At 44.8% G+C, this 24,607-nt stretch overlaps 1 protein-coding gene and 3 non-coding genes across 6 annotated transcripts; 3 read left to right on the top strand and 1 right to left on the bottom strand.

Moving 5' to 3' along the window:
- Window positions 1-2,149: 2,149 nt before the first annotated feature.
- Window positions 2,150-2,223, top strand: TRNAT-AGU (transfer RNA threonine (anticodon AGU)). Its single transcript has one exon. It is a non-coding gene; the product is annotated as a tRNA-Thr (tRNA).
- A 1,109-nt stretch (window positions 2,224-3,332) lies between these two features.
- TRNAT-AGU (transfer RNA threonine (anticodon AGU)) lies at window positions 3,333-3,406 on the top strand. The gene has a single exon. It is a non-coding gene; the product is annotated as a tRNA-Thr (tRNA).
- Window positions 3,407-5,135: 1,729 nt separating this feature from the next.
- Window positions 5,136-24,210, bottom strand: LOC129387950 (uncharacterized). Of its 3 annotated transcripts, none has more exons than XM_055077816.2 (6): window positions 24,099-24,210; window positions 21,636-21,948; window positions 19,023-19,227; window positions 11,124-11,192; window positions 10,936-11,025; window positions 5,136-5,315 (listed from the first exon to the last, which is right to left on the bottom strand). In XM_055077816.2, exons 1-6 carry the CDS (start codon window positions 24,160-24,162, stop codon window positions 5,247-5,249), a joined length of 810 nt encoding a protein of 269 aa, XP_054933791.1. In that variant the 5' UTR covers window positions 24,163-24,210; the 3' UTR covers window positions 5,136-5,246. The 3 variants fall into 3 exon arrangements, with proteins under 3 accessions (XP_054933791.1, XP_054933790.1, XP_054933792.1); XM_055077815.2 differs by lacking the exon at window positions 5,136-5,315 and adding an exon at window positions 9,687-9,856; XM_055077817.2 differs by lacking the exons at window positions 5,136-5,315; window positions 11,124-11,192 and adding an exon at window positions 9,688-9,856 and having other exon boundaries at window positions 24,099-24,209.
- TRNAT-AGU (transfer RNA threonine (anticodon AGU)) lies at window positions 7,880-7,953 on the top strand. The gene has a single exon. It is a non-coding gene; the product is annotated as a tRNA-Thr (tRNA).
- Window positions 24,211-24,607: the final 397 nt, after the last annotated feature.

Genomic DNA, 24,607 nt, shown 5'->3' with positions numbered 1-24,607 from the left:
TAATTATGCAACCGCCAGGATATTAAGCGGCCGTTTCCCATACGAAAATGAATCTTTTTGCATAAGGAATAACGGCGTGTCTCACACTCTCTCTTGAAATGCACAGGGTGGGCGTCTCGTGCTGAATAGGAATTAAAGTGCATACTACTGAATGTGTATCCACTGACAAAAAAAATAATAATACAGTAACCATCGATGCCCCAGTCCACACTAAGCAATTGAAATGGAGGCGCAAGTTGGAGAATTGCATATAAATTAGATTAGTGTTTTTAGATTGAAAAAATAATGAGCTGGTGTAGGTTTCACCAGAATATGGCCCGCTGTCTTTCGTTTCTTTCTTTTATTTTAGAAATATACATCTTCCAACTGAAGGGTGGAAAACAGCATTCATTAATACTCTTCGGATATTGCATTCTGGCTGCTACATATAGACAATGTAAATCGTGTTCGCACTGAATTCTGATGCATGCGTCAGGCTACGGCTGCTGCAAGGCGAAGAATTCTCCAGTCGGCAGGCGCGTTATTTCTACGGAGTATCAAGCACTCAAGGATAAACTTGAGAGGACGGCACAGAGCGTTTTCTTCGTGTTCTTGTGTCTTTCTTTTGTGAGCATAGGTATTGGCTCACTGCACGACCGATATCGCAGAAAAAAAAAATCTATCCGGTGTAAAAGATTCTGAGAACCTATGCGGCCTAAAATGTACCTTCTTTTTATTCTTCGCGTGAGGCTACTGAAAGTGCGCGCAAATGCAACAACAAAGATATTTTTACTGTCTAACTACACCGCTGTGCATGAGAACTGAACCAAAGACGTCTTGCTACGCGTCGCAACGCCAACACTAATAGCGCCAATGGTGCCGATAATTCAGTGTGTTGACAGCATCACTATGCGTACTTTATTTTTTACTATTTTAACGCGGAAAATCAAATGTGACCAATGTTGACTTGCACGAATCTATACTTGACTGCTCTAAATGAAAGTACCAAGCAGAGAGGGCATGACACTTGCGTACATTTATCAATGGGTAACAAGTACGTAACGCCACCAACTTTGCTGATATTAATCACTTAGAGTTTAACCTTGTTTGACGGAAAATCAAAATATTTAGCAGGTATATCTGCTTTGACAACCAAACAACCTTGATATAAGGAATTTTAATACAGCGCACTAGGACAAAATTTTCATCACGCGATAACGAAGGTACATAGTTGGTTTTCATTACAAGGAGTGTATTACAGCAGGATCAGTGATGCTAACATGTCGGTTAACTGCCGTGGTAGCTTAGTAAATATAACGTTGCGCTGCTGAGCACGAGGTGGCGGGTTCGATTCAAGCGGTGGCGGCCATATTGTAATGGACGCGAAATGCAAGAACGCTCCTTACCGAGCATTGGCTGCAAGCTACAGAACCTCAGGTAGCTAAAACCTCAGGATTATTTAAAAAAAAAAAATGTTTCATTTTTCTTCAGAATGCTCAGAAGGGCCTTATATTGTGAAGCCCTAATAAAATATTGTTGCGGCGGTGATTAGAATGCGTTAACCGTAGCCAGATGTACTTAGCAACTTAGCCTCTCCAAGGGGCACCGTGATTATGCGGCAAGCGTACTGATTATATTTAGGCCTGTCGGACGACACGGCCAAGAAGTTTGCGTGTTTCTAGGGGAGCTATAATTTGTGAACATCAACGAGCACGTGCAGAAACCGTTCGCGAGAGGTATCAGGAAGTATCGTTGCAACACGGGCACGTGGACAAGCGCAGACAGACCCCCTCACGTAAGTGCGCTTATTCATGCACATAAATGCACCCACGCATGCACGCAGGGGAGTGCACACACATACACACACTTCACATCGGCCACTCTATCTTTGATATTGCGGATTCCATCTCAGCTTTGTTAATGCAACCCATATTAATTTCATGCTTGCCGACCACTCCAGATACGGGACATCCATATTCATCTGTGAAGCGCAGGCTCTCGTTTTTCAATGAGAGAGGCTGCGTCGTAGGCCGCAGGGCGGTCGCTCGGGCGTGCTGAGAGTTCAAGGGGAAGCGGCTGATAAATATTCGAGCGACTTCTTTTGGCCATATGTACCGGTGTCGCTGATTAGATTTCTTTCAATGCTGGCCACAGCCGAAGGGCTACCGTCGGCGCCGTGGCTTAGTTGGTTAAAGCGCCTGTCTAGTAAACAGGAGATCGTGAGTTCGAATCTCGCCGGTGCCTCTTTTTATTACCTTCGTGGTGAATTTTTGGGGGGCATAACACTTTAGAAAGCATGAGTGATTTTTCTTTATTTTTTTGACAGAGAATAGCCCCCCGTGTGTCTTAGGGTTGCGTTGCGTCTTTTGCCGATTGTGTCCGTAACTATGTACCACTGTTCGTGGCAACGAGCCCTTGGTTATAAGAGCATATATGTGTTTTTTGGATTCTTCCACACATCAACTAGCTGCACAAGTAATAAAACATTAAATGTGATTTCGAACTCTTTTTTAATGCGATCCTGACCAGGATATTTTGCATATTCTACGTGTTCTAACATTTGTTAGTCCCATATGTCGCACAGGCTATGGAATGCAGTCGATAAATAAGCAAATTATTGTGCTGTGCAATAAACATTACGAACTTATGTATTATGCAGAAGAGTCCATTACCATATATAATTTAGAAAGGAATTTGCCGGTGCGTTTCGAAATCGGCTAGGTGTTTACATGTAACTAGAATCATGTACTACACGCTATTGTTCCATAACATATGTATCAAAATTATAAAAGAAGTATCAAGTCTAGCAAAAGGTCATGGGTTCGAGTGCCCAAATTAACTTTAGCTTAACTGTGCCCGAATCACCTTCGTCCTAATTAACACCCAAGGTCGTGGGTTGGGCTCCCAAGAATGGTCGATGGTACGACTACCACCAAAGGGCCTGGGTTCGAGTGCCTTAAACGTATATTAATTAACTGTGCTTTTGTTAATTTTGCCTTGCTTAACACCAAAGTTGTGGCGTTAAGTTGCGGTTTTGTGGTGTTAATTTTGCCTGCTTAACACCAAACCGGTGGCATCATAAATGTAGGTGACATATATTTTGGTGCCATTGCATTTTGGTGCCATAACGCCGGACGATCACTTTTTCTACGCACGAGCCATCGAAGGCTTTCACCTTAATAAGCGATGCGAAGCATGGCGCACGCCTCCGTTGCCGACCAGCCTCGCGCCGCGAAGCAGGTGAAAAATATTGCGTAACGGAAGCACGAAAAAAAAAAAAGAAAGTAGAAAGGCGGCTTTGAGTTGTGGCGCCATTGCGGGTGGGAACGAAGCCAATTTGAAGCACCCCCGCCGGCGCCGTGGCTTAGTTGGTTAAAGCGCCTGTCTAGTAAACAGGAGATCGTGAGTTCGAATCTCACCGGTGCCTAGTGCTACAAACTTTTTTTTTTTTTACTGGGGGTGCAAGTAAGGGTACCATGTCAAGATAATGCATAAAGCGTGCCCTTCTTTAGGTTGTTAAAACAACTGCACATCTTCATAGTCTCATTACTAGAGGTAAGTGTGGTACTCCAGCGTACTTTCCCATCTGATGATGGGATGGAACCTATGACACCGAGCACAGCAGCCCGACGCTCCCCCTGTTAGGCCACGGTACCTTTTCTAAAGCGAACCTTTCCTTGACTCTTCTGACTTCCCGGGCGCTGCTGCTGCTGTTGTGGTGTAGCTCGCACGAGCCACTGGGCCTCTTGCAAAACCCCACGATGGCGCTCGCCTCCACGCATCTAGGTCGGCGCCACCCCGGAAGCGTTTCTCAATTTGTGCGTATGGCACGTCTTTTGTTTGATTTAGTATGCCACAAAAAATGCAGGCGCTGGGCTGTGGAGGTCGCGTGCTGGGCTGTGACAGTCTAAAGGTTACAATGATCCGTAGCCTGAAGAGAGCGCATGGAGCTGGCACCTCTGTCAGCAGCCGTGATGGAGAAGTACGCTGCGTTGCGGCGCCCGTATGTTAAGCGTTCGAATGCTCCTTTCCAGCAGCCGAACGAGCAAAAGTGGTTTCCTTGCTGACTAGCCGTGTTGAGGAACTGTCCCGTACACTTCTGCCAGGATCCGATGTGCCATGTGAGGATATGATAGTGCTCAACCCTCTCAGAGATGAGGAATTGTGACGCACAATAACGCCTCAAGGAAACACGTCTCCCTGTGGTGTTCTGCGGACTACGCGACGAAACGGCAGTGCTACACGCACGGTAACGTATAACGTAAACTCACAACGCTCGCATAGGACTACTAAACCCTAAGTAAATTACATTGGTCGCCACATGCATCGCTAATTATCGTCAGTGAAAGCAAACCGCACACAAAGCTTCTCTTACATGGTTTGCCACAGTGCGCGGGATCAGCACAATTCTTAAACCGTTATTTGGCACACAACAATGCCACAAGCGCACGTGTCTTTCTCTCGTGCCATCGTCAACTAGGTCTTTGACGCGACTGGCGCGAGCTTCATTTCTCACAGCACGAAATGGAGCACGTGTACCCGTGTTAGTTTCTATACAGCCACAGATTTACCGCTGTCCCGTGGGCCACGAGCCGGCACGCGTCATTTTCTCCCGTTCTGGCCCCGTGTGCGCTAACGATTTCAGGCGCTGTGTCAGACAGCACCACCATCCGGATCGCCCCATATTAATCTGTCTCTTCCTCATTGCAGGTAACGCTAGAAAGTCTCAGCACGATATTGTACCAGTTCCCAGACCGGCCTAATTCATAAGGGAGCAGCTTGAGCATTCAATCTGCGAGCAAAAAGAGAAGAAAAAAGAAAAAAAAAGAACTACCGCAATGCCATTGCCGTCATGCTAATGTAGTCGTGGTCGTCGTTTTCCTCCTCTCCTTATACACAAGGCATCGGGAAACACAACACCTTGGTTTAGACAAACGTCCATCTGGTAACAGCTGGTCCATCTGGAAAGGCTTCAGAGAACTTCAACCGGTGTTGGATAGCCAGACCCCTGAAAATTGCTTCGCGTAACATAGACTCCCACTGTGCCATGGGATGCGCATATTTTTTTTTAATTTTCTACTAGCATCGCTTACGCGGTACTAAGTATTCTTGCACTGGTAGATTACTGCTGAATAAGACAAAGTGACAACGGAGACAACTGCTGCCATGCTATTTATTAGCGCCGTGAGAACAGTGCGCTTCCAACGGGGGCTAAGATGCTTCGTGATGAAGTCGCAAATGTTGCGTTTCCGATGGGTTTGGAGGCATCAGCCAGTTTTGAACTCCTGTCCAGTTTGCACCAGGAGTATAGTGAAAGAAAGGACGCTCGCTGCGGTCTGCAAAGCAAAAATTTGGTGCAATTGATTGAGGGCGAAATTGCGAAACATTTTCATCGGTGCGTGAGTGCACTATGAGAGCTTCGAGAAGTTTCCTGTACGCTCGTATAACCGTCACATATTTGATTACCCATGTAAAGCGCACGGGCGAATTTGTAGCAGCTGACTCATTTGCACGTTCGGTCTGCAAGCTAGATTTACCTAACAAAAGAAAAGCTAAATCTGAGCGCAGTTTCTCATGTATGATATGTCGATGATTAGGTTTTACCTTCTAAAAACTAATTGAAAACTAATTCGGGGTTTTCGTGATGCTATTACAAACAATGTTCGCTATATACCTTCTTCCGAATGACTTAAGCACTGCCAGAAAAATAGTTGTATTTATGTTTGCCGCAACATTACAAGTAGAAGTGCAAGAGCATATTTACAATATATATATATATATATATATATATATATATATATATATATATATATATATATATATATATATATATATATATATAAACGAGAAGAAAGGGGGTTAACCGAGGGTCCCGATCTTATTAGTCATATCATAAGAAGCCAACAAACATTGACAACAAGGGGAAATTACTTGTGCTTAATAAATGAAATAAAGAAACGAAGAATTAATGGAAATTAAAGTGGATGAAAAAACAACTTGCCGCAGGTGGGAACCCAACCCACAACCTTCGCATTTCGCGTGCGATGCTCTACCAATTGAGCTACCGCGGCGCTGTTTTCCCATCCACTTTCTTGGGCATTTATGTGTCCTAGTAGAACCCTGGGAGTGTTAGCCAGCGCCACCCCACACAGACCTTGGCAGCGGACGTGGGACGTCCTTTTTGCCGCAGGCGTCACGAGAACGTGATCTTTTTTGGGTGAAGGCAACTGGTCAATAAACCCACATATGCTACCTGAAGGCATCAATGTAGCCGGATTCGAGACCCTCGTTAAGTAATAAACGAGAAGAAAGGGGTTAACCGAGGGTCCCGATTTTATTAGTCATATCATAAGAAGCCAACAAACATTGACACCAAGGACAACATAGGGGAAATTACTTGTGCTTAATAAATGAAATAAAGAAACGAAGAATTAATGAAAATTAAAGTGGATGAAAAAACAACTTGCCGCAGGTGGAAACCGAACCCACAACCTTCGCATTTCGCGTGCGATGCTCTACCAATTGAGCTACCGCGGTACTGTTTTCCCATCCACTTTCTTGGGCATTAATGTGTCCTAGTAGAACCCTGGGAGTGTTGTCCTTGGTGTCAATGTTTGTTGGCTTCTTATTATATATATATATATATATATATATATATATATATATATATATATATATATATATATATATATATATATATATATATATATATATATATATATATATATATATATATATATTATATATATATATATATATATATATATATATATATACGAAGGCTGACGAAGGCTGATCCATCAGCCGGAAACGTTAAGTAAAAGAAGTCTTCCAAAAAGTTCGTCGTCTCTTTCCTGCGTGTACATATATATATATATATATATATATATATATATATATATATATATATATATATATATATATATATATATATATATGTAAACATGGGTGTGTCTTTGTGTGTGTAACCCAAAATATAATGTTAAACAAAGTGCATATAATGAGCTACATGTAGCATGAAGGCGCCATAGCGATCAAAAAGCACAGAACTCTGGAAATTGGGAGAACGTTTATTCCTGTCCCAGCAACACAATTTTCATTGCAATCAGCCCTGACCAAATTATGATGCTTTTTTTATAGCGCGACGGGCGCAGGAATGTTGCAATGCGCCAATCTCAAGAGAAATGCTTTTCTGACCTTTGATATTCCTAAGTGGTGCCTTTGTAATTAGGACAACAAAAATACCATAATTCTGTGGTAATGTGCTGTGCTATCTTATCGCAAGGTAACGTAAAACCGTCTATTGTTCGCTTTTTACCAGAAAAAAAATAGCGATCGATAGTCAACGGCGGAAATGACACACGGCGCACAAAGCAATTGAGTGCTAGAAAGAGAACTTTGTTCAAGATTACTTTAACAAAGTTCTCCTTAATTAACTGTGCCTTAATTACCTTCGTCGAAATTAACACCAAAGGTCGTGGATTCGAATCCCAAGAATGGTCAAGGGTACGAATCCCACCAAAGGGAGTGGGTTCAAGTGCGTTAATTAACTTTATATTAACTCTGTTTTTAATAATCTTGCCTTTCTTAACGCTGAAGTTCGCGGTTTCGACCATCAGTGGAGGCATCATAAATTTAGGCGTCATATATTTTCGTGCCATTGCATTTTGGTGCCATAACGCTGGACGATCACTTTTTCTACGCACGAGCCATCGAAGGCTTTCACCTTAATAAGCGACGCGAAGCAAGGCGCACCCCTCCGTTGCCGACCAGCCTGGCGCTGCGAAGTAGGCGAAAAATATTGCGTAATGGAAGCACGAGAAAAAAGAAAGTAGAAACAAGGTTTTGATTTATCGCGCCATTGCGGGTGGGAAGAAAGCCAATTTTCTGAGACCCCGCCGGCGCCGTGGCTTAGTTGGTTAAAGCGCCTGTCTAGTAAACAGGAGATCGTGAGTTCGAATCTCACCGGTGCCTTGTACAGCAGGTTCTTTTTTTTTTAGTGTGGGTGCAAATAAGGGCAACAAATAAATATAATACATAAATCGTGCCCTTCTTTAGGTTGTCGAAACAATTGAAAAAAAATCTTCATGGTCTCATTACTAGAGGTAAGTGTGGTACTCCACCGTACTTTCCTACCTGGTGATGGCATGAAACCCATGACACCGAGCACAGCAGCCCGACGCTCTACCTGTTTGGCTACGTTAACTTTTTTAAAGCGAACCTGTTCTTGCCTCTTCTGACTTTGCAGGCGCTGCTGTTGTAGTCTAGCTCGCACTAGCCACTGGGCTTCTTGCAAAGCCCCAAGATGGCGCCCGCCTCCAGGCATCTGTGTCGGCGCCATCGAGGAATCGTTCCACAATTTGTGCGTATGGCACGTGTTTTGTTTGATTTAATATGCGACAACAAATGCAGGCGCTGGGCTGTGGAGGTCGCGTGCTGAGCTGGGGCAGTCTAAAGGTTACACTGATACGTAGCCTGAAGAGAGCGCATGGAGCTGGCACCTCTGTCGGTAGCCGTGATGGAGAAGTACGCTGCGTTGCCGCGCCCGTATTTTAAACGTTCGAACGCTCCTTTCCAGCAGCCGAACGAGCAAAAGTGGCTTCCTTGCTGACTAGCCGTGTTGAGGAACTGTCCTGTACACTTCTGCCACGATCCGATGTGCCATGGGAGGATATGATGATGCTCAACCCTCTCAGAGATGAGGAATTATCAGGCACAACAACGCCGCAAGGAAACACGTCTCCCTCTGGCGTTCTGCGGACTACGCGACGAAACAGTAGTGGTACACGCACGGTAACGTTTACCGTCGACTCGCTACGCTCGTACGGGACTAAACCCTAAATAAATTACACATTCGCCGCCACCAGCACCGCTAATTGTCGTCAGTCAAAACAAACAGCACACAAAGTTTCTCTTGTATGGTTTGCCACAGTGGGTGGAATCCGCAAATTTTGCATACCGCTGCTTGGCATACTACATTGCCACGATCACACGCATCTTTCTCTCGTGCCAGCGTCGACTTGGTTTTTGAGGCGACTGGTGCGAGCGTCATTTCTCGTATCACGAAATGGAGCACGTGTGCTAGTGCTAGTTTCTATACAGCCACAGATTTACCCCTGTTCCGTGGGCCTCGAGCAGGCACGCGCCATATTCTGCTGTTCTTGCCCCGTGTGCGCTAACTGTTTCAGGTGCTGTGTCAGACAGCACCACCATCCGGATCGCCCCCATCTTAATCTGTCTCTTCCTCATTGCGGGTAAAGCTAGGAAGACTCTGCACGATATCGTACCAGTTTCCAGACCGGCCCAATTCATAAGGGACCAGGTTGAGCGTTAAATCTCGGAGCAAAAAGAGAAGAAAAAACGAAAAAAAACTACCGCAATGCCGTCGCCGTCGTGCTATTTTAGTCGTAGTCATCGTTTTTCTTCTCTCCTTATACACAAGCCGTCGGGCAACACAACAGCCTGCTCTACGCAAACACCCATCGGATAATAGCCGGTCCATCTGGAAACCCTTCAAAGAACTTCAACCGGTGTTAGATAGCAATACCTTTGAAAAATGCATCGCGTAACATAGACTCCCACTGTTCCATGGGATGAGCATAATTTCTTTTTATTTTCTACTAGCATCGCTTACGCCGCACTAAGCATTATTGCACTGCTAGATTACTTCTGAATCTGACGCAGTGAAAACGGAGACAACTGCTGCCGTGCTTGTTATTAGGGCGTTGAGAATGGTGCGCTTCCAACGAGGGCTACGATGCTTCGCGATGAAGTCGTAAATGTCGCGTTTCCGGTGAGTTTGGAGACATCAGCCAGTTTTGAACTCCTGTCCAGTTTGCACCAGGAGTATTGTGAAGGACAGGACGCTCGCTGCGGTCTGCAAAGCGAAAATTCGGTGTAGTTGATTGAGAGCGAAATTGCGAAACATTGGCATTGGCGCGTGAGTGTTCCAAGAACGCTGGGAGAAGTTTTATGTGTGCTCGTAGAACCGGAACATATTTGATTATCCATGCAACGCACATGGGCGAATTTGTAGCAACTGACTCGTTTGCACGTTCAGTCTGTAAACAAAATTTAGCTAATAAAGAAAACTGAATCTGAGCGAAGCTTCTCATATGTGATTCGTCGCTGATAAAATTTTCCCTTCTACTTGAAAACACATTCGGAATTCTCGCAAAGATATTACAAACAATGTTCGCTTAACAGCTTTTTCGGAATGACTTAAGCATTGGCAGAAAAATATTTGTATTTATGTTTACCACAACATTATAAGTAGAAGTGCATCACTTCTTCAAACACATATGCGCTATATGTATACATTACGCATGTGTTGGTGTTTGTGTGTGATCCAAAAATATAATGATAAACAAAGTGAACATATTGAGCTACATGGAGCATGAAGGCGCAATAGAGATAACAAACCACAGAAAGCTGGGATTAGGAGAACGTTTATTCCTGCCACAGCTACACAATTTTCATTGCAACCAGTCCTGGCTGAATTATGATCATTTATAACAGCGCAGCGATCGCAGAAATTTCGCAATGCACTAACCTGAAGGGAGCGGCTTTTTTTTTACCTTTGATCTTCCTAAGTGGTGCCTTTTTAATTAAAACTACAAAAATGCCGTAATTCTGCGTTAATGTGCTCTTATATTTTATTGCAAGGCAACGTAAAACCGTCTAGTTTTCGCTTTCCAGCAGAAAAAAATAGTGAACGATAGTCAACGGCGAAAATGTCACACGCCGCACAAAGCAATAGAGTGCTAGAAAGAGAAGATACCGGGACGAGCTTATTGGTAATGCTTAGGGTACCTTCACACTATAAATGACGCAGTGAAGAGCATTTGCGTTCTCTGATCTATTTGCTGACCCGCACGTTTCAAGTTAGTAAAAATATGGTTTTATACCATGCTTATATTTTGTGAGGTGCCATGAAGAACTACAAATGACACTTACGGATACCAGCAGGCCTTTATCCAGTGAGAAGAAACCGAAAGCGTTTGCGCACATCTGACTTGAGTCCAAAGATGCCTTGAAGAGCTGGATCTTCAATGGAAAGAAATACCAATGAGTGAGAAAGTGAACGCTGACAGAAGGCGTACAAGTATGTTGATGGAGCAACAGCGCGAGTGACAATAACTGACCTGAGCGATAAAGTCTGCCGGCAGGTGTGTTGTTGACATTGCATCCAGCATGTTGCGTAGCTTCGTGGACTGAAATATTGCATCAAAGTGTTCGCTGACACATGATACGGTTTCGTATTATTTTCAGCTATGGCATGCTATTTACCAGTAACATTTGTCATAGGACGCGTACGCATTTATTAGGCGCAGATACCTCTAAATAAGGATTGGTGGTTTAAGGACCTGGTACAATTTCCTAGGTCGTCTTAGAAGTTCCGTTTCATCATATACTATGCTCGTTAGGCGTCCATATAAAGAAAGCTAGCAGTTTCACCAGAAAGGCGAAGTATTGATCGCGATAGCGAATAGGTTGATAGCTGTTCAATGTAAGGACAGTCGTTTCATCGGCCGTATAAGCTCGTAAATATTCGCTTACTAAATAAATGAACAATCATGGTGTCACGCGCGCACAGCAAGACAAAAACACATCCCGCTCAATGAGCGCGGTTGCTAGCTTTGAAAATGCTGATGGGATCTAAAGCAGCAGGAGTAGCGATTGAATTCACCTTCGTGCTGCCTCTCGCTTCAACGCCAGCTAAGCGGCGATGACACAGCGCGCACGAAGCTAAAGGCCTTCGGCGCATGTGGACTGTGTACTCATCGCAGATCGCTTTCAAAACAGGCCTCACGTGGCCGTGCTCAGCCGTGCCATGCGAAGCCATTACCCAAATAAAACGACCCCCCTCTCTTTTCGTCCCTTGCGCGCAGTGAAAGGCGGCGCGCTTTCTCGACCTCTTCTTCCCTTGCTTGCGCGAGAAGAATCCTCGGCTCACCTTCGCACGCGTTCACTCGCACCTACGACATACGACTTGGGCTTAATTGCCTTAGATTTATATGGAACGTCACGGCGACGCCGATGACAACGGCGGAAATGCGTCTGCAGTGTCACTTAATTGCTATCGAATATTAGCTCACCTTTCAGCCAATCAGAGGACTGAAGAAAAAACACGCACATAGCTTTCAATAGGCTGTGCAAGCATGCAAAGAAAAAAAAAACAGATTCCGCTCTTTCATTACCAAGGTACCAAATTGCCTCGCTGACTCCATTATCATCTCGCGCACTTACCTGGAAATATGGATAGCTGAGAGCTTTAATTATATAAAAGGCTATGTGCTTGTTCACAAATATTTTCTTCAAAACAGGGCAGGAAACGGAAATGGAAACATCGTACTATTGCAGTTACTCTGTTAACATTAGCTTTCAGTAGAAACTACATACGCATGATGTACTTCTGCAGTTACATTTCTTTATTGCTGTTTTCCATGTAAACTAGCCAAATGTTATTGTAGAAATGTCACAGCTGAGAGCGACACCATGACACTCCGTTATACACCATAGCTTCTCAATGAAACTGCCACGTTGTCTCTTCAGCAGAGACATGGCTTACCTGGTCCTTGAGGTTGGTCGAGGAAAGCACAAGCTCCACAAGCTCCAGCAGTATGTGCGCACAGTAGCATGCCGCAAACACCTTCCTGAAAAACTCGCCGGGGTGTGTGAAAATGTAAGCACTTGTGCAAAGAAGCACGAGTGACAAGGTCACGGACGCAAGCGTGGAGAACTGAAGTATTTCATTGAGTCTTCCAGCGATGAATCTCAACTTCAGATACTTGAGCCGGATATCTTGAAGAAGGGTATAACCATATCTTCCAGGGGAAGCAGCACTCTCAGTTTTCGCCGTAAGGAGTGCTAAAGCAGAAAGGTGACGCATGTAATCCGAGAGAACGTAATATATCAGTCTGGCGAAGGAGTGAGCCTCAGCCGTGGCGATGTAGACGACAAACACAGACGCCACGGAACAGAGCGAGGATGCGACAGCGTCTATGGACGTTGTATGAACCGCAGAGAACTCTTGGTACATGGCGTACCGACTCATGACGTACGCGATTATTGACATCCATCTGGACACTTCCCAGAGCCTACGGGCCGTGAACCAACCGTGGGCATACCTGACTGGTTGGTAACGGATGTACTCTTCAAATGCGGCCATCTCGTTGAGAATGGACACGAACTTCCGGCTGAAGATCACGTAGACCGTCATGCCGGCGGCTCCTTTGACGCACATGACGATGAGCATGATGTTGAATAGGGCCACCGAAAAGACGCCTTTGGTTAACTCGTCGTAGAGTATGGAAAGGAGAACGCTGGCCTCGAATGCAATGCAAACGCTGTTCAAGATGATGCCGTAGGCGCCATGCCGTGATCTCCAGTGGGTCTCGAACTGTAAGCCTTCTCCGTCTGGTGCCTTAGCAACTAAAACAAGACCAGTAAGCCTGCTTACCTTTGTAGTAATATCAAATTCCCTCTCGAGAAAGCTCATGGTTGGACACTTTGCTTCAATACATAAATATTGTATTGCTTTCCCAGCAACACTGGAAGTTTGTAGTGCGCTTCGCACTGCTCACTTTAGCCTAGCGGTTAGCCAAAGAGAATGCTAAACGAATTCACGATAGAATTTATGTCCAGGACTTTTATCAGCGGATAAACGTATATGAACGCTACTGAATATTTCAGGGGTCAATAGCACGTTAACCTTCTGATAACTGACTGCCGTAGTTCTACGGTACCATATGGATATTACTGTTCAAAGCACTGATGCACAAAGTATAGCTAGCGCAAGCACACTTAAGAAATGGAGGAGCTTTCTGTACTCCCGTACTCACTTTCTAGACTGAACAATGGGAAGAGCTTTGAAGGAGCTTACTTCCAAAATAAATGATAAATTTTGAGGGTATTTAGATTGCGCAATGTTACTGTCAAACTTCGTGTCTCATTAGAGCGTGATGACCGAGTAAATGTGCTTGTGAACAGCTTCGGTTAGAATTGGAGATAGCAGGCAGGAATCAATGCAAATATTTGCATTGCAGATAACACTGTGGTGCCAAATTAGAATAATAATTTCATTGACCTTTGTTTTTTCGAACCTTCGGCGTACGCTGGAGACAGCTGCTAAGGTGGCGTGCCTAACGTGAGCATTGAAATCTTGGGTTGCGTGCTGTATACACAAAACATCAATGGAAAGTTTCACTAGCACCTTTGAAAACATGTGCCATGCTCCTTCTTCCGAATACAGAATGTGAAATCCATCACGCATATGCTCTAAGGCTGACAAAGCGCTTTTTTTTTCTTGGTTGCCCATACACAAGAAGGCTCGAAGGCTTGATGTATTCTTTGCCTAAGTTTATTAGCACTAATACATTGCAATGCTCACAGTGTAGGCACATCTGACTGTATGTTATGAAATATGTACCTTAAGGAGCCTGATATATTATCTTCGCACTGAGATCGCCATAATAAATCAGCATTGTTACACAAGTAAAGAAAAAAACAGGGATGCCGATTTGATTAAATAACAATTTTTATTGATTCAGCTCTGCCGCGAGGTTTATTTATTACCGCTTACGCGATATTTTCAGTGTAATGAAATGGAATTCTCAGTTTGGTGAGCGTTTACCTAAATGCTGCTATATATCATAATACCCATCTAAGTTGTTATTCTTTTTTCAATTGACATCTTGCGAGTAACTAAAATGGGGCCGTTCTTCATTTTACTCTTCATCAAGATCCTGCATTCTTCTTACCTCTTTTTATCTGTTGTCTTAAAACGAACTGGACTATAATCCTTCAAAGAAAAAAAAACATGCAGATCAAAATATTAACTGCACCGTGCTTAGCATATGCTGATCTTGAAAGTTCCGTCTACTTATATTATATAGGATGCAGTCGCACCATTCACTCTCGGAAGTACTTCTGTGACGTCTTCACAGATTGAGGTTATTACACGAAGATTACGAAAAATCGGGTTTCAGGTCCATGGTGGTCACGAAATATTTTTTTGGCTCTTTCGCACATGTTCACGCTTCTCATACAGAGACTGTGCACAAACAAGTATCTTCATTCCAGTCAGCGCTGTATCACACTCAATACAAGAGAAGAAACACACAAAAAAAAGAAAGCACGTGTGCAAATAATACTACGTTTTACCTTATTTTATGTTTTTCGATGGGGGGTCGCAGTGACTGATTCATGAGTAGTAAAAAAGCAGTTGCTACAAGTATTCGTGGTTAGGTAATCTTGCTGGGGTCAACGAAAGAAATATCAGTGGCAATTTAGCGCTAAATGCGAGAAGAATGCGTTAACATTACGTAGCACCCTCTTGATGTTCCGGATCCATCATTTAAACTGCATTCACCACATTGCAAAGTGTTGTTCAGGAGCTCACTCGACACACGTCCTGTCTCTTCAAAGACCAAAGTTCAACTGCTGGTGGTCGCAGCCGACCACAGTCAGGTCCACCATCTATATTTATATATATAACCTCCGAATCAAGCATTTATTTCGTGCTGAAGTGGCCCTGGTTTTTTCCAAGAAAAAGCAAAAGCCTGCGAAATACGCGAAATACGGGATAGATGCGAACTCGCACGCCGCTACTCAAGCGTCTACAAGCAACCATCGAAAGATATGCGGCTGCATTCTCTTATCGCCTCGTCGTACAAGGCTCCGCAACGCTTATCAATGCGTCGGCTGCGAGTTCTCTTGATGCCGCGACCATCACATAGCGTGAAGCCCTGTATCGGGCTGCCGCCGCTAGTAAAGCCGTGTATTCGTGGCTATTCGCTTGGGAGCGCTTGAGTAGTGGCGCGCGAGCGGGTATCTATTTCGTATTTTGGATGTTTCGCGCGTTCTTGTTTTTTCTCGGAAAAACCAACGAGGCAAAGCTGAGCACTAAAGAAATGTTTAATTCGGAGGTTATTTGAGGTACCCCACAACTTTGTAATTGATATGTTTGCGATTCCAGTAATAATTATATAGTGCACTAATTAAAAGTAATTAATTAATACGTTGTGATGAAAAAAATACTGACCGTAAGTACATTTGACTACGGCTACTATGCAGTCGGTACGATTTCTCTACAGCTCTTTGGTATTCTTAAAATACAGGTCCAAGTTAGCTGGGACACCCTATATATATATTGTTGCGAGGGGAGACAAGCACAAATGTTGCTTATACAAGGAGAATGCTGAAGGCTCCGGCTTACACTGGAACATGGCGGCCGAAGCGCCCCAGCAACAACACTTCTTCGTCATCGACCCTTGTCTACACGTCCCGTTCTGCATCGCCACACTACACCACCGGGGCTGGCGCGCCGACCCGGCGTAAGCGATTACGGCCCGGCAAAGGCAGACACGTAGGGCTTTAAACGGGAGACATGAGCAACACCGTTTCTTGGCTGCACGGACGACGGACCTGGCCCTTCGCCAGCAATCTCGTACATCAGATCTGAAAGCTGGTGTAGGATTTGGTAGGGACGTCAATATCGCAACAGAAGTTTTTCCGACAGGCCCACACGACGAGATGGTGATCACTGGAGCACGAGGGAGCCAGGTAGATACTGCACGTCCCCATGGTGCGTATTGTAACGGGATTCCTGGGTGACTTGGAATCGGAGAGGGGAGTGCGTGCATTCGTGGGCCTGTGCTGCGGTAGAAAGCGCTTCGTGGGGATAAGCGGTGCGCAACTCGGAGACTCGTGGAAGTACACTGTACAAAGGCTAAACGGGAACATGGACAAACAGTAGGTCAAACGGTGAGTCACCTGCACTGTCTAGGCGGGACGGACGTGAAGGTGACATATGATACAGCGACGTCCCAGTCCTGGTGGCCTGGAGAAACGTACCAGCTATAGCATGTCGGTAAACGTTCTGTTCAGTCGCTATGTGAGACCGTTAGTCTATGGATGGTAAGCAGTTGCTAGTTGATGCCCAGTAAGACATAGGCGGAGGATGTCATCAATGACTTTTGACAAGAAGTAACGTACGCGATCCGTCAGGAGCAGACGTGGAGCACCGTGGCGCAGGATAACGTTGTGTAGAAGAAAATCCACGACGTCCGTGGCACCACTTGTAAGCAGAACTCCCGTAACGACGAAGCGCGTGGCGTAATCGGTTGCCACCGAAACTCATTTGTTTCACTTAGTTGAGGAAGGGAAAGCGCCAAGTAGGTCGAGTCGCACGCGAAAGAAAGGCTCAGTGGAAATATCAATGGGTTGTAAAATCCCAGCCGGAGCCATGGGAGTGGGCTCCCGGCATTGGCACAGGTCGCAAGCAGTCACATACCGGCGCACAGGAGCGGTGGAGGTCGGGCCAGGAGAAGGGCCGCCGGACTCAGGCAAAGGTGCGAGTAACACCGAGATGCCAAGTGGTTGGCGTGTCGTGGAGTTGTTGAAGCACGGTGCGTTGAAGGTACCCCGGTACGGCAAGCAGCATGTCAGCACCATCAGAACACAAGTGGCGTTTGTACAGGGTTCCGTCGGAACTACGGAAGAGAAGAGATAGACAGAACGCTGGTGTCGGGATCGAGGTCTGTGGCTTCTGGTGGGTCGGTCAGCAGGGTGGCAGGACAAGCAGTCCGCGTCTTGATATAAACGGCCAGATTTGTACACTACAGAGAAAGTGTACTCTTGCAAGTGCAATGCCCAAAGCCCAAGACGCTCTGTAAAATCCTTCAACGAGGAGAGCCAGCAGTGCGCGTGGTGGTCCGTAATTACGCGGGAATCGCAACCAATTAGGTACGGGTGAACTTTGGCTGTTGCCCAAACCAGCGCTAGGCACTCTCGTTCCGTGATAGAATAATTGCGCTCATTTTTGTGGACATGCGGGCTACCAACGTGGAGCTCCCAAGCGGTCACCGCGTGTGCCCTGAAACGATGATCGAGGTCCAAGCGCCCAAGCAACAGCACTTCTTCGTCATCTTCTCTTGTGTGCACGCCTTGCTCTGCATCGCGCAACTATATATATATATATATATATATATATATATATATATATATATATATATATATATTTATATATATGTATGCCAACGCATCAAAAATAGTGAAGCCGGTGAAAGAGTTCTAAAGGCTGCGCAGCTTACTAACTGCTACTTACCTCTATCTCAAAGACAAATAATGTGCTATATTGTGCAAAAAGCTTCCACATTTTCATATGTTTCTGAGTTTGGCGCGTGCAAGCGTGTGGAGTGTGAGGAAACAGTGTTCAACTGTAGCACATTCTGTAGCATTTTCTAGCGCACGTATGTCAGAGTGTAGGTGTAGGTGCGGGACATACGCAGTGCCACTAGAGGTGGCTCAGCGAGGACTCGGCTTAGTGTAATCAAAGATGAATACGCAGAGCCAAATAGTTGGCGTGCCAACACCTTATCGGTTCCTCGGCCTGCTCTGCGTAGCAACGCTTCTGTAAAAACGGTTTAGATGAAACGGGTTTAGGAATGAATTTCACAGAAGATAGAAAAACGTCTTCAAGCTCTGTAGGAGTTTTCACAGTGCCATAAATGCAGAAGGGAAGCTCAAAAAGAAAATATCGGGCACTCATTGCAATATTACCAGAGAGCGCTTGGCCACGCATTGCAAGCTGCGTACACAGGGAACGCATTTCCCCTTCAGTAAGAGTAAGCTGAAAATAAAGATCCTCGATCACTTCAATTCCTATTTTACGCAGAATGTCAACTCAATCATTTATTTCAATAAACAGAGTATTTCATTCACGGAAACCCTAGGTAAAATTTGGAAACAACGAGATTAGAAGCCTGAGAAAAATTACCCACTGGACTAATTCTGTCACTTCTTCTGCAGGCGGGAATCATTTTCCTACGTCTAAGTTTGGTGCAGGCTCCTTAGCGTTCGTACCCCGGCATGCCATCGTGAAATGAGGAAATGCTGTAACACATCGGATAGATCACATTTCTTTTTTCGCCCGTACACCGAGTAACACTCGGCATACATTCAACTGCTTGGCGCTCCTACACTTGTCCTGCAAAAAAGGCAGCACTAATAGTAGTACACCTGTCCCACGGAACACATACATGTGCACTGTTTATAATGTCCATAGCATAGCCCGCTTTGCAGACGCATTCGCCCCTGTGGCACGAAGGTATGCAGTCCGCGGCGGGCGCCTTCTGGCGGCACTGTGGCGTACAACCGTGCACGCAAAGCTCGAAGGTGGAGTTGACGGGGCAAATCGGGGAGCATTGGCTGACGGGCACGCACGTGTCCTCCTGGTGACTTGCACTGCGAGAAAATAATAGAACGTATTCTTTAATTGGCTTGCGGCTGGGGAGGTGACTTGCGCTGCGAGAAAATAATCCACCGTATTCTATAATTGGCTTGCGGCTGGTGAGGTAAAAAAATAACATAAATGGGGATTAGAAGATGAGCGAGAATTGTGCGTATATACGTGCATTAAGAAATGCGTGAGGACGATGTGAACCCCTTGACAGCGAGTGAAAAATTTCCAAATAGCATATTTCGCCGATGCTGCGAATATCGTCTTGATCACTGTAGTGCTCAGAGGTTCGTGTGAAAATTAAAATGCACGAGAAAGTCTAATCGCGAGCTCCCTCGCGCGGGCCCGATCTATCAATGTTCTTTGCAGTTGAGCTTTAATTGTTCAGCACCTACTACTATTACTGTTTGTACGCTAGGCGCACTCATATTCTGTTAGGCTTTACCTCAGTAATCCTTCTTGGCTACATCTGCCGGTGGTTTAGAAGCTGCCTCGAGGTCTATCTCTGACAGGCGCGTGGGAGTTCAGGCTCCCAATTTTACATGCGTGGCGGGGGGATGCATGGCGCACAGCTCGTATGTGGCATCACAAATATAACAGTGGACGACGGCAATCATCGGCTCAACCACACAGCTCACTACTATTAACTTGTAAATATTCTGAAATCCGTCTATGCAATATTATAGCCCGATGATATTGATGTTCTTTCGTTTGCTCATAATCAAGTTGCAGCAACATGAAATACACGGTTAAGAGAAATAAATAGGTCGATATCCGCAAATGAAGTTGAATAAAGGTGAAAAAAGTTCATGCGTTTCTATGCAAGAAATAATGAAGTTGGCCGCAACTTAAGCTATATTATGAAGAGTTGTCGCTAGAGCAAGCTGATCAGCATTTTCTCTCGGGTGTTACGTTTCACTTTAATTTACACTGGATGTGACATTTCAAACAAATTCGAATTATGCTGCTAAATCCGCGAGCTTATTAAACCCTGTGTGCAGCTTCTTGCCTACGTAGATAAGAAGACAAATACACTTCTGAGTTGTCCAATCATACCTTCAATATTGTTTAATATTATATGCCGCTGGAAATGAAACTGAGTGGAACATGGCTCTCGCTTCAAAAAGGAGGGCCGTACGAGCATTTATAACTTCAAGTAAAACTTTTGCTTGTGCTAATTGGTTCATGCTTGAATTAGTAAAGGCAAGGCGCAGAAGACCAGGACTCAAGAAGAAGAACACGAACGCCGGTCCTGTCGTTTGTGTTTTACTTCTTGAGTCCTGGTCTTCTGCGCCTTGCCTTCACTAATTGATAACTTCATTGGCCTGGTGACAAAAACGTATACATACACACCCAGAATATTGACCCGTTTGGATTCATTTACAAGACAAAGCTGTCAGTGTATGTATATGAGAAGATTACAAAAAAGTGCATTAAATTTACTGCTGCTGCTCTCAACAAAAACACTGGTCATTCCTTGTGCAGAAGATCGGTAATGGTAAACAAACCAGGGACAAATTATGGCACCCAATGCGTCATCTACAAAGCTATGTCTTCATCTATAAATGATATGGCAGACAAAGATATGTGCACTACTCAATTTCAGATAAGAAATCCTATCTCTGTTTTCATATAGATTGGCGTTCCCGCAGTCATATGCACACGGCTACTCACTTGTTACCTGATTGTATTTCGCTGATAATTCAGAAAGTGCTGCGGAATCGAGGTGAACTGTCGATGTTAATGGGATTAGCATATTGCCACCGCCGAAAGGTGCCATGTATGAGCTATATACAATAGCCTTACGTGTCCCTCACGCTTTCCTCTGAACACATTGCGCCATCTACTGCCGGCACCGCTAAGACCTTGCAAACGTTGAGTATGAATATATTGTGCATAGATCTATGATGAAGCTGTCCTGGCACCTTCGTCGTTGTCTTCTTTCGAGAGCAACCCAGCATGCCGAGCATGTTGCACCGAATCGCATCGAGTCGCTGTCAGTTGTGTCAAGGTCGTGGCATTATATTTAGACAAGATTATCTCAACATGTCTGACGCGGGTTTCATTCCACGCCGCAATGTAGTACGTCTAATAGATCTCTTTTTTGTGCGTGTCAATAAAGAACGGCACACACCTAGGAGCAAAAATTCAGTTAACAAAGGTGGCACGAGCGCAGTTAGATACAAACATACCGCAAACAGGATTATCATCCAAAACATTGCTTGCCGCAATAAAATGATACAACAGCTCATTACGATCGCAAGCTGAAGCATGTCCAAAAGGCATGCGCACACGCGAACACTGTGTGTTTTCTGTTTTTTTTTTGTCCTGAAACCACGCCGCAGCACAACTCCCGAACGTGCAACAACTTTCCGAATCCTCCTCCACCGTGCGCGGGGAGAATCGCTCTTACCGCACGTATCCCGGTGCGCAGGCGCACCTTGACACGCACTGGAGCGTACACCTCGTGGGGACCGGTTCGCCGCAGGTCAGGGGGCACGCGGACTCGCAGTTGTGGAAGTCGTGGTTGGGCAGTGAGTTGCACATGTCGCACTCCTTGTAAGTGATGCAGTGGCCCCAAGCGTTGCGCACGTAACCGTCGTCGCAGACGCAGTGCCTGAGCTGGTTCAGCTTGGAAGGGTGCGTGAGTTCGGGATTGCAGAAGGCGTCCATAAGCCCTTTTTCTCCCGCTGGCACCTCAGCCGTGCCGCAGGAGGTGGAATCACCTGCGTAAGTTAGGTGCAGAAGTGCGGTTTTTGTTCTTAGCGAGTTCATTCTTTTCTGTTTTTATTTCGTCATAAGGAGTCTAAAGCGAAAGATCGGGCTAGCTGCTCTTGCTTAAATATAACTAAATTACAGCGCATTATGAAGAAGGGACGACCATCCGCAGAAACAAGACACACGTTGCTCTGATTTCAATTGATTATTGCTGTAGGAAAGGAACGCGTGTCAGGAACCCTTCTATTTCCTTATTACGTACGAAAAACATTGCTGCATAGCTTTCTCTTTTTAATTTCGGAATCTGCATGTAAGTGTGCATGTAGTATGTCAATCAACTATTGAAAAACAGCAACCCTGTACGCCACGCTCCTCTGGTGGTCTATTGTCTGCAATGCCACTGCGATTTATATATATATATATATATATATATATATATATATATATATATATATATATATATTTCATATTTTGTTTAGATTTATTCTTCTGTCTTTTTCTCTTTTATTCGATACAATATCTATGCTCGGCTGTCCCGTGTTTTTAATGCAGGTGCGCGCCTTTTGCTTTATTGCGTCGTCCGACCTCTGCTGCACCCATTAGTTTTTTTGCCGTATAATGTCTGAGTAGCCCGGATGTCTTCGGGCGGCGTGTGATTAAGGCACCGTTACAATAACTAGCACTGCATGGATCTATCTCAACTTCCCGATTTCGCCTTTAAACCTGAATGTAGCACGTTATAGTTCCCCTTTCGAACGCAATAAGCCATTGCAAATTTGTTATTTCAGCAATGGCTACAGCTGTACAGATTTCATTATGCCTCAGAGAAAACTTACAGCAGCGATAAAACCATTCTTCTATGCTGAGAGTGGTTGTCAGGGTGTCTAATTATGCTCCGCATTCAATAGAGTGTTATGATTTACTCATTCGCATACTCAGGTATGCTTCACGAATACTAGTTGCCACGCTCAAAAGTGACCACTATGTAGCAACAGCTTGCATCCATTAGTTGCATATCTGTGCAGTTCAGCATTACGTGCCGTGCTTCTTTTGCATTCTGTGTTGCAGCTCACATTTGACTGTCATATCTATATGCGTCCATTATTTGTATTCCTCATCTGTTGATCGGTTCACTTGCTCATTGCGGACTGCATCGCGACAGCGTGTGTGTGTGTCGGTGACTACGTATGCCTGTGTGCGCGAACTCTGTTGGCCCGACTGGCCTTCCCCTTTTATATAGATAGGCTCATTAGTGACAATGTTGGTTTTCCTACACACACACACACACCGACATTATATATATATATATATATATATATATATAGGTCAACAAATAAAATAGCAGGTCGTCCCTACAAATTTTTCTTCGTCAATTAAGAAAGCTATGCCAAGCCATAAATGAAATAATGAATTCTGTTCATCATTTCCCTGCTAGCTGAAAGAAGGCAGCCCCGTATTTCTCTATAGCACTTGCAATATTAAGCTGCTTCGTGTTGGCGTCTCACAGCCTACTCGGGGTGCTCTTTGGTGAGGAGGCGCTAGGCTTTTTGATGATATCTTTCAGCATGCAATGCAGCGCGCGAGTTGCTCTAATCTCTTGGATTTGATAATGAAAGAAATTGCAGAAAATTCGCGCAGTAGCACTAAGGTTTGGAAGCTCCTGTTACGTCAAACAGGGTTTTAGACCGAGCTAGTACGAGTTCCGCGTGACTGTCAAATACATTATACACAGGGAAAACGACAAGAAACGGACACTCTGCTCATGGGTTGGAAACCCACCTCGGTAGCACAATGGCGAGGGCTTTGTGCAATCGAGCAGGAGGTCATGAGTTCATATCCTGGTTGCGGTAGCTTCATGCTGGCGGAGCCGAAAGTAAGGACGCTCATGTACTCAGCTTTAGAAGCGCACTAATGAACTGGCACAAAAAAACAAAGCAAAAAACATTCCGGAGTCTCCGAGTATGCCTTCTATCTTGGCAATACTCGTAATATGGGTTGGAGACGTATTCTTCATAATTTATCTTCCTTATACAATTTGCCTGATGCTTGTCAATCACATAGTTTAAGAAAAGCGCAGAAGCGTACATGCTTTCTTAGGCAGAAAGTAATTTTTTTGACTATTATGCATCATGCCGTCACTCATGAGCAGTTTGCTTACCATAGTCATAGGTGGTTACCGTAGAAGCAAAGGTGATCAAGGCCCAAATAACGGCTATGCACATTGTGTGTGAGTCAGTTTGCGTTTAGTATTGTGCGACGACTGTTGTTTTTTGGTAATTAAAAACACACGCCAAATTTACGAGTTTCTCTAGGGTTGTAGAAAAAGCGTTTCGTTATCAAACAGCAGCTGTTCCTTTCAAGGTGGCTTTGCAGCTGAGCGCACAATGTTTCAGGCGCATGACTTACTCGAAGCTATTTATGCCACATAAAATTTAAGCACTAAACCTTAATGCAAGGGCACGTTACTCTGCCATTGGGTGCCCCAATTCTCACTTTCAAATGCAGCGTGCCAGGGCTTTACATACGAGTATTATCAGGTTACAAGAACAGACATGCGCGCGCTTTGAACGTGCGAATTGTTACCTAGAAATTTAGGAGCGGCTCCTATCAAAACGTATATTTAATATATAGGACTTTTTGGAGCCCACTTAGCTCTTTTCTGGGGAT

Source organism: Dermacentor andersoni, chromosome 10 (assembly GCF_023375885.2).
Source record: "Dermacentor andersoni chromosome 10, qqDerAnde1_hic_scaffold, whole genome shotgun sequence".
Classification (NCBI taxonomy): domain Eukaryota; kingdom Metazoa; phylum Arthropoda; class Arachnida; order Ixodida; family Ixodidae; genus Dermacentor; species Dermacentor andersoni.
Note: the sequence above shows the minus strand (reverse complement) of the source record. Positions and strands in the feature narration are given on the sequence as shown.

Coding starts and splice junctions, on each gene's coding strand:
- LOC129387950 (XM_055077816.2), bottom strand. CDS start 24,162: ATGTGCATAGCCGTTATTTGGGCCTTGATCACCTTTGCTTCTACGGTA. Junction 11,026..11,123: donor CGGCAGACTTTATCGCTCAG/GTCAGTTATTGT, acceptor TTTCCATTGAAG/ATCCAGCTCTTCAAGGCATC. Junction 5,316..10,935: donor ATAAAGGCCTGCTGGTATCC/GTAAGTGTCATT, acceptor TTTGCTTTGCAG/ACCGCAGCGAGCGTCCTTTC.